Genomic DNA, 10,510 nt, shown 5'->3' on the forward strand with positions numbered 1-10,510 from the left:
TAAGTGTATCAAATGTGACACATTTGGCAAGAAAGGGTTAAAAAAAAAAAACGTAATATCAAATTATTATTTTTTTGCTTTCATAAATAGATTCATCCATCCTCCTTACCTTCCTTCTTCCATCCTTCCTTAACCCTCCCTCAGAAATGCAGGAACAGCATTTTAAGCTGGGAAGCCCAAACTTCACTTTCTACAGCCTCATCGTACAATTTCTCTGAGAGTGACCGTGAGACTTTCCCTGGTCATATGGGAGACATCGTCTCTCCAGCGTATCATGGGCCATTACAAGATATCCTCCCGGTGGGATATGCCTGGAACCTTCCACCAGGAGTTTCGGGAGGCATCCTAACCACATGCCCAAGCCACCTCCTCTTACTTCTCTTAGTGCAGAGGAGGCCCTGTTCTCCTCTGAGTTCCTCCCAGAAGACAGTTTCTCACCCTATCGCTCAGGGAGAGCCCAGTCATCCTTTGTAGGAAACTCATGCAACCCTCTCATGCAATTGGCTACATGTACCCCAATGTATACACTTACTTTATTAGCAACTTTCAGAGGAGAGTACGGGCCACCGAGTTCAGCCGCATGTCAAGATGAGCCTAGGTATGTCTTGTCGGAACTTCTTAACCTTGCACACTAGCTCCTTCAATGCTAGAGAGGTCACATACCACATTCCGCGAGAGCTTCTTAAACTGAGGTTCAGACCACCGAGAACCTTGCCTTCGGCTGCCACCCAAGTTGTCTTTCAATCAACTCCCTTTCCCCCTCCTACAGGTGGTAAGTCCATTGGAAGAGGATCCACATTGTGTGGTTCGCTAGGACTTAATGAACAGTGCCAGAGTCAGTTTTGCTGGCAGTAAATCTGATTTTTATGCAGGTTGGACTCTGGCAACTCATTCATTCATCTTCTGTATCGCTTATTTTCACGAGGGTCAGGGGGTGCTGGAGCCTATTACAGCAAACAGGAGCTAGCCGGAGGCAGGTTACACTCTGAACTGGTTGCCAGCCAATCGCTGAGCACGTTTACACTCATAATCACACCTATGGAGAATTTAGTGTCCAGTGACCCCACCGTGCATGTTTTTGGTATATGGGAGGAAGCCGGAGTACCCGGAGAAAACCTACGTAGGTACTGATTAGAACAAGCAAACTACACAGGCCGTAGCCCGGGAATGAATTCTTGATCTCAGCACTGCAGGGCGTGTCACCCTTTATCTATTTACGTTAAATAAAAACAGTCTAACATGCAGGGCACAAAATGGAAAAATGTAATTTTGAGTTGAAGACTTTTTTTTTTCTTGTGTTTCAGAAAATGTTTGAATTTCCAGTGATGAGAAGAGTTGCCGGGGAAAAAGAATGAAGTACGAACATGACTGACTCAAATGACGACCTTTATTTCTGGAAGGCTGACTTCAAAATATCGTTGCCATAACATGAAACTGTAATAAACCAAAGAATTAAATGGTGTTGGTGTTACACTTATATAGCGCTTTTTCACCTTTCAAGGCGCTCAAAGCGCTTTACACTATCTCGCCATCAGGGCGAAGAATCGAACCCACAGCCTCTGGGTTGGGGGACGACTACTCTACCACTGAGCCACGCCACCCCATTAAGACTTATAATTGAGAGTGACACACCATCACAGAAACTCCGGAAGCATTGCTTTGATTAAAAAGAAGCGTGTGGAACACAAAAGACAGTTACTATTTTTTAAAAGGCCATTAAGTCAAACGTTTTTATTTTTTAATCATAGCAGAACAACATACAAAAGTAGAAAAACATGCCCTGAATGATATCCACAAATTGACATGGAAGCAGCAGTCGGTGCACACTTTCAATGACGGGGAACAACAGACGGCAAAAAACATAGGCAAACAATACACAGGTACGTAGTCTGGGATACAAAATACGGCTACTTAGTTTGGTGTTTCCACACCAGAGTCACAGAGATCTACCGTAGGTGGAACACAGAGGCTCAAAAGGAAGGCAAAACTGGAAGGCACCTGGGTGTATTTTATAAGGTATTTCATAACATATTTCACAAATTCAACATTGTTTACGAAACAATATATGAAAATCAGATTACGGATGAATTAAAAAAGAAAAAAACGGTGGGTGGTTTAACAGCTTAGATAATACCCAGAGCTATGTTTTAAATTCAGTCTCAAAAAAAGTTAAAAATGGCTGCCACTGTTTTTTTTATGTCTGGAGAGAGCCATTGGCAACATATCGCAAGTGTTCCAATTTTAGGTTGGACATAACTTCTTCAATCAAACACTTAAAATATGGAGGCTGTTTTTTTTTTTTTTTGCAATGAAATAGGATCATGCGTCTTGCGAGTAGAATAATGTCAGCTATTGCACTGGCCTGGTGTGAGGAGACTAATATGTTTTATGGGACATTCCCAAACAACGCTGTATACAGTTTGTGGCAATATTCTTATTACATAAAGAGGACAACGTTGTGAATTTTTCACTCCAGTATGCAGATAGCCCTGGACACACCCAACACATATGTCTCAAGTTGCCTGGGGTAAGACCACATCTTGCACATGCTACAACAGCACCTGGATAGTTTTGGGGCCAGTTAGGTCTGTGATGAATCTTGAACTGTATTATTTATTTTTACATTCTTCCCCGAAAAAACGAAGGTCAGACTTTTTTTTTTTCTTTCTTCAATTTACCGATCTAAGTGTGGCAGCAGGGTCAGATTGTCCACCTGTTGTCACTTTGGGCTAATCAGCCCAGCATGCCAATCAGTTTGTAGAACCCTTATATAAGGAGTGAACTATCTTGACCCTATCAATTGCTCTTTGGTGTCGAGGTTTCCCACGTCCGATTGCCTCGCTTATGCTCATTCAGCTGTCAGACAGGTAAAAACGCGCATGGCTGTGAACTTTTTATTGTTGACTAAAATGCACCGATCACTTTAGTTTTGTGACGACCAGCGAGAATTTCCTCCTGCGGACTCAGCTATTTATTTTAAAATCTTTTTATTTGTTTATTTATTTTATTTACAAAATAAAGAATTTGTACTTTGCAGACTGCCTCTTGCTCTCCTTGTAGCACGAACTGTGAAGCCTTTCTCGTGTTTTTAACCTTAGTTATTTCCCTGGTGCAAACCCAGGGTGGCGTTGTTGAGCAAAATTTTTAAACAAATTTTGAACACCCCTACCACGTGTTGCCACATTCGATTTAATGGTATACAATGTCATTGGGCTGTCCTGGTAAATGGTCAAAAATCACTTTGTTTTCCTGCAGTTGAAAATATATGGAGAATTTGTTTATATACAGGGGTGCACATAAGTGGTCCGCATGCGCGCATGCGTACTGGACGTAGACAAACGCGCTGGCCCTCAACGGCTTCCATACGCTTTTCGTACCGATGGCTGACCACTGTATTTGCGGCGGACACGAGAAAATAACTTCTGAAAATGTCGAAGAGGCAGGCCACACAGAGTAATTACTTCCGTGTTCCCCCACCCCCGTCAAAAGACAGACAGACGACAGAGACGTCACCGGAGCTACCGAAAAAAAGGACTTTTGCTGAAAAGTGGCTACAGGAGGTACCATGGCTAGAAGCAAATGATGCTCGCACGGAAATGCGGTACAAAATGTGCTGTGAGAATCCCAATGTCGGCGATAAGAGCAGCGCATTTTATGTAGGGTCAAAGAATTTCAGCCATCCAAACTTTGAAAAGCACGAAAAAAACCTGAGAGCATGTGGCAATTAAGCAAACTATCGATGTCAGACATGACCCCACTCGCCCTATGGACAAGCCGCGGAATACAGGTAATGAACAGCGACATACACTGACAAACGTGTTTTTGCTCGCATTTTACAAAGCTAAACATGCACGTTCAAGGTCTTATGAGGTCTTATGAGGAGGACATCCCACTTTTAAAAAGGCTTGGAGTTAATGTGGGAGCCGCATAATGCCCTTTATTTTGAATTGGTGCTTTTATGTTTATTTCTTTACATTTCTCTTCAAAGTAATGCCAATTTTGTTGTGCCAGTTGATGTTAATCAAGCATTAATTATTAATATAATTAAAGTTAATTGGCTCTAAGTAAAGCTTGTCATAAATTTATCGCATCAGGCGGGTCGGCTTTCAAGCTCAATGAGGACCAAGTCACATCTCCAGGTCCTCCTCTGAGAACCTGGGCGAAAAAAATACGTGCACCCCTGTTTATATATATATATATAATATATTAGGGCTGTCAAAATTATCGCGTTAGCTCGCGTTAGTTAATTTTTTCAATTAATCACGTTAATATATTTGACGCAATTAACGCACATGCCCCGCTCAAACAGATTAAAATGACAGCAGTGTCATGTCCACTTGTTACTTCTGTTTTTTGTCTCCCTCTGTTGGCGCTTTGGTGCGACTGATTTTATGGGTTGACATCAACAATGGCGAGCTACTAGTATGTTTTTTGATTGAAAATTTTACAAATTTTTTTAAAACGAAAACATTAAGAGTGATTTTAATATAAAAATTTCTATGACTTATGTACAGTATGTTGAATGTATATATCCGTCTTGTGTCTTATCTTTCCATTCCAACAATAATTTACAGAAAAATATGGCATATTTTATAGATGGTTTGAATTGCTATTAATCCTGATTAATTTTGAAGCTGTGATTAACTAGATTAAATTTTTAATCGTTTAACAGCCCTAATATATACATACTGAAGGGGAAAAGATATCGTCATCGCACACACCATATAATTGTTTGCATTAGTCTAACACATATATAGTCTAACACATACATATGGTACAGATTCTCGTAGGCACCGTCTAACTGTTTGCATTACTCTAACACACGTAATATAATTAATCAGTAAATAGTATCATTTTCATATTTACGGTAGGACTACACTACTAATAAATAGCATGAGGAGAAATAGAAGAGATACACAATGCCGTCTTATCACAAGATTGACGCACCAACTCTTGCAATCAGCTCTCCCAGCAAACTCCAAGGACAAAATGCTTTGTCCTAAAACAAGTACAGCCAGCCCGGACTGCAAAGTTGATAGCGGGTGTCCCAATCTGCGCACGAACCTAAGCCGCCCAAAACCGGCCACAGAGGGGAAGACCCAAAAGCAACGCCCAGACACACCTTCGGACACACCTTTGACCCGGCCCGCTTCAGCAAAGACTTTAAAAAGACTGGACACTGTGATAACACAGATTTTTGCTGCTCGGAAACATGTAGCCTTGTTTTGGATCCAGAATTGTCCCTCCGTCGTCTGTTTTTGCCTTGTTTTTACCATTGTCGACGAATAAATTGTCAACCTGCTTTCGGCGAGTCTTTCTCAAACTTTTGGAACATGGAGTCAGTACAAAGGGTTAAGGTCAGAGAGAACGCGCGAAGTTCTCCCTTCCCGGTGCATTCTGTCATATGGGTAATTAGTTTGGTAACAGTAGTCTTAACACTAGAAGGGTAGTATTATAGACTGGTGCATGAAGTACAACATCCATTTCGTAGTTTAGGCTGGGTGAAAAAAAAAAAATGATAAAAGGACAAGTTTAGATTAGGAAGCGTGGTGTCCCCCGGAAGCCGATTAAATTGCGAGAGACAACAATTGAAAAGGGGTTGTGAGTCGCCCCCCCCCCCCCCCCCCCCCGCACTTCCCAACCGCAGGTTGGGAAACAGCGCTTCCCTTCCCTCCCGCATGCTGGTTGGCGTCTGGGCGACACAATCACCGGATTGTTGTTGTTTCCCGATTTGATTTGGTGGGACACACGTAATATATACATGCACATATATGCATACATATATAAATATGTTGGGGCTGTCAAAACTGTCGTGTTAACGGGCATTAATTAATTTTAGTTAATCACGTTAAAATATTGGACGCGATTGGCGTGCGTGCCCCGCTCAAACAGATTAAAATGACAGCACAGTGCAATGTCGCCTTGTTACTTGTGTTTGTTGGGAGTTTTGTCGCCCTCTGCTGGCGCTTGGGCTCAGCACCCATGAGCCTTGTGTATTTATGGACAACAATGGTGGGCTACTAGTTTGTTTTTTGATTGAAAATTTTACAAAATTTATTAAAATGAAAGCATTCAGAGGGGTTTTAATATAAAAGCTCTATAACTTGTACTAACATTTATCTTTTAAGAACTGCAAGTCTTTCTAGCCATGGATCGCGTTAACAGAATGTTAATAATAATGCCATCTTGTTGATTTATTGTTATAATAAACAAATACAGTACTTATGTACCGTATGGTGAATGTATATATCCCTCTTGTGTTATCTTTCCATTCCAAAAATAATTTACAGAAAAATCTGGCATATTTTATAGATGGTTTATAGTGCGATTAAATACAATTAATTAATTGGAAGCTGTAATTAACTCGATTAAAATTTTTAATCGTCTGACAGCCCTAAAATATATATGCATGGGATATGAATGGGTATGTATATGTAATTGTAGATTAGGTGCGCATATATACTTGTCCATAGGAAGTGAATTGACTGGCAAGGCAGCGTCAGGCCGGGTCAAATTCACCGGGACTGGAACGTGGCGGTTCCCCACCTCGCGTCTGACGAGGCGGAGGATTGTGAGCTGGGTGGAGGAACCCTAGGGAGTGGTCCCTCCTTAAAAGATAGGTGCAAGACCTGTCGGGAGGGCACACTGCGGCGTCTTGGGCCACCTTTTGTGGCTCAGGACGCCCCAGGTACAACTGAGAAAACACGATAGGTTAAGGCCGGTGTTGGAGTGACGCCCAACAGCAGAGAAGGCCTCGAACGATTTTGCTGTGGTAGCAAAACCATGGCCATGAACATACATTCGCCCAGCAGAAAATATAGGTTAGTGACCCGATATGGATCGTTGTACAAATGCACTAAAATTGACCATGACAAGACAAGTGACAATTAAAATGGGGAAGCCGGGGTAGACTGCCACTGTTGTTGTTTCAATGTTAAGTTGCTATGGTGTCGTGTAGTCTCTTGTTAAAGTAAGTGGACGTTTTGTTTTGCTTAGTGTTGTTCGAAATAAAGCTGAAAAAATAGGAAGCGCCCCTGTTAACGGTCCGCGAGACAGCTGTTGGCAGGGCGCCTAGAGTTGCACAATCTGATTAGAAAAGAACACTGTGTTCAAAATAAGGAGTGCGGGCCGGCGATGGCCCCTATTTGCAACATGGGGTCCTCGACGGCATCCGCTGGGTTTTGCCAAAATTAATTATAAGGGGAGGTTAGAACCAAGCGGGGAATTTTCCAGTCCTTCTTTTTTAACTATTTAAGATAAAATTGAGAGCCAAAGAGGGAAAACATGTAAAAATTTTTTTTTAAAAATCAGTAGATCTGATTAGAAAAGGAACACAGTGTTCAAAATGAGGTGCGCGGGCCGATGGGCGTGAGGCCCCTCTTGCTCTTGTTCTGGCCAAGCAGAGCAAGGAGGGCTGGCAACATTCAAACACCAACATTCAGGCACATTTTATTATTGGTGATATCAAATTGACAGACTAATGAAAAAAGAAGAATATTAAAATAGAACTCAAGATGAAAAGCTAATAAAGTGAAAAAGAGGCGGCATTAGCGGAAAATGAACCCGTGAGCTTGATTGAATATGATAGAATGCTTTAAAATTACAAAAGCCGCTTAAATTGCTTAAAACAATGAAATTGGTTTTATTCGGCGGGGCTGGCATGTTGGCGTCGGCTTGATCACGCGATATCGACAATTCCAGCTGCGGCCAGATACCCAGAACCAAAAAGAATACCAGTAGTTTCGTAAGTCTTGACCAAAGATTGAAATAAGGTTTGTGAAGAAATATAACATAAATGATAGCTTGATAAACTTTTTTAAGAGGATGGTGAAAAACTGACACTTCTTTTTAACACAGGTTAAGAAAATGATAAGGCTGAAGGCCCTGGATATTTGTTAATGTCCTAGATTAGATAAGCTTTCTTGAGCCAATGTTTTGACTCACAAAATAATGTGGAGAGTCTCCTAAAGCGAGCAGAAAAAACAAAGAAAACCTTAAAGTGAATAACGAGGAAATTGGCATCATGGCTCGCTCTTAGTATAATGAATAGTTTGAAATTCAATTTAATTTTTAAGGGATTTGAGCATGATCAATATGGGAAGGTGGCACTTTTGGATCACATGTTGATAGAATTGGCTGTAATGAATTCAGCTGTGATCCAAAGAATAACAGTATATCTTTATCGATTTTAGTTCTGATATAAGAAGTCAATTATTATTGACCTAATTTTTGCTGTTCTGAAAATATAGTAGGAAATAAGTGGCCAACTTTGTCGAGACAGGCCACGACCAAATTTGATTGACAAATTACTAAATACGGAGCGATTATAAAACCTGTAATAAGGTAATATAAGAATTGTAAATATTTGAGCTAATTGACAATCGTAACACCCCTTAAAGTAACTAGAACATCTTTGGAGTTGGGGAAAAAAAAAAAAAAAAAAAAAAAAAAAAAGGGCAAATTGTTCTTTCATAACACTTACCACGATTCCAAATTTACATCGGAGATAATGTTCCCAGAATGAGATAAATTGTAAGTCTTATTAGTTTTTATTTTTATTTTAACTTGGATATTTGCTTTTCATTGTTGACCTTTGAAGGAAATAATTTCATTTAATATATTTTGTTTTTCTTTTGCACTTTCGTAAAACTGATTTTTGATTTATTTTGTAGTTCCGTTTAATTTGGAGTCTATAGAAGCTAATTTAAGTTTGAGATGCCTTGCCTAAAGGGTTAAAGTTTAGGAGAGAGCAAAGTTTTAAAGTGGGACATCTCAAGCTCAAGTCTCTAGTTGTTTTGGTAAAACAATAGATCAGACAGTCCTTCCCTAGCCACTATTGACTCCCGAAAGAATGCGGAGGGAGAATCTCCTACATGCGTTAATTTTGACATACGGGACAATGTAAAAGTGGATTTAGGTTTTTAAAGGACTTCAAAATGCCACATTTCACTAAAATATAATCGTTTGGGTCACCTGCGGATAGAATTGGGTTATCCTTGCGAAAATAAATAAATAAATGAATAAAATAAAGGGGAAAAAAGACATTTTCACCAACTTCATGATCTGGGATGAGAAGACAAGACCAATGTAGATAAATTTTGTTGCTTTGAAATTATAGGGGAAATTAGCAACCATTTTTTTTAGGAAAAAGACCACAGTAGAAATCTAATTAACAAATTACGTAAGAGGGGAGGAATTAAATTTGAGAACGTAAACAAACACGGGCATCGTGCCAAATGCAATTTATTATGCTGGGGAAATTGCTTATGTTAAATATGTTAAGAATAATACTCGAAAGATACAACAATAATTAGATAGAATCTAGAGATGAGTTACTTTAATTTCAGAATAGTTTTCCAAGTCTACCGCCTATGAATACAATTTCCCCAGTATAAGACAATTTTTATGTTTTCATTTTTGATTTTGATTTTTGATCTTTGATGAATTACCCTCATGTGATAGTTTTCCATTCCTTTGGACACCTTTATGTAACAGATTTTTTATCTTTAAGGACTTGAATAATCTTTCAAAAAAAAAAGGGGGGGGGGGGGATTGGAGAAAGTGTTGTCTAGATCCATGCCTGTGCTAACTGTATTTTTCTTTCTTTTTTTTTTTTTTTTTTTTTTTTTAGAAATTTTCTAAAAAATTCTATTTTTATATTGGGATTGCATTTTTTCATTTTTTATAAAATATCTTTATATTTTACATTTGCCTGTTTGGAGGACATCGTTTAATTTGTGTAAAATATATATATAATATATAAAACAAAAAAACTGGTTGGCTTGCATTTATTCTATTGATCCTATTCACTGGTTTGTTATTTTGCAATTATTTTCTGGGGAACCAATTGTTTCACAAAAGGGGAGAACGACATATATGATGATATTTTGAACGACATAAGGAACAATAGAAAAAGCATCAATTTCCAAGACATAAATATTTTAATTATTGTTAAGTGGCTTTGTTTTGGATCTGAATTGGACATGAGGGGTTTGTAAACTGGAAATAATAAGACATATAAATGTTTTTGCATTGATTGTTGCATTGGTAAACAGTGAACAGTTTAAACTTGGAGTAGACAACCACACACCGTAGTAATGAATGTATAACTCTCATCTTTCGACAAAATGATTACTTGTTACCAGGGTTGTTGACGATCAATATTATTTATTAGGCTTATTTTTAAAAAGAAGGGTTAGAATCTCAAATAATGGTATTTAGACCACCATAGGGGATAGTTTTTGATTTTGTCTAGCATTCATATGAGTGATATAGCCATGCCTACAATGGCAATTGTGGGCATGGCTAAAGGGGGTTAAGTGGTAACACAAGGTAACACCAAAATTATTACTGAAAGTTAATATGGATGCGGACAACTGTAAATTTTTATTGACTTGTACAGTCTGTTCAACTATAAACATACAGTTCTTAGGCCCAACAAACAGTAAATTATTATAAACATAATACTATTCATAATCTAATTTAGATATATGGAGTGACAAATTGCTTT

The 10,510-nt window shown here is 39.0% G+C and overlaps 1 protein-coding gene across 5 annotated transcripts in view; it reads left to right on the forward strand.

Annotated features, from left to right (window-relative positions):
- The window catches only part of ano10a (anoctamin 10a), an 87,998-nt gene extending 86,537 nt beyond the window's left edge, over nucleotides 1-1,461 (forward strand). For all 5 annotated transcript variants that reach the window (XM_057833539.1, XM_057833541.1, XM_057833542.1 and 2 more), the window contains one exon: nucleotides 1,305-1,461. In XM_057833539.1, coding sequence (XP_057689522.1) covers nucleotides 1,305-1,355 — 51 coding nt within the window. In that variant the 3' untranslated portion in view covers nucleotides 1,356-1,461. The remainder of the gene's footprint in view (nucleotides 1-1,304) is intronic.
- Nucleotides 1,462-10,510: the final 9,049 nt, after the last annotated feature.

The sequence above is a fragment of the Corythoichthys intestinalis genome, chromosome 4 (assembly GCF_030265065.1).
Source record: "Corythoichthys intestinalis isolate RoL2023-P3 chromosome 4, ASM3026506v1, whole genome shotgun sequence".
In the NCBI taxonomy this organism is placed as follows: Eukaryota; Metazoa; Chordata; class Actinopteri; order Syngnathiformes; family Syngnathidae; genus Corythoichthys; species Corythoichthys intestinalis.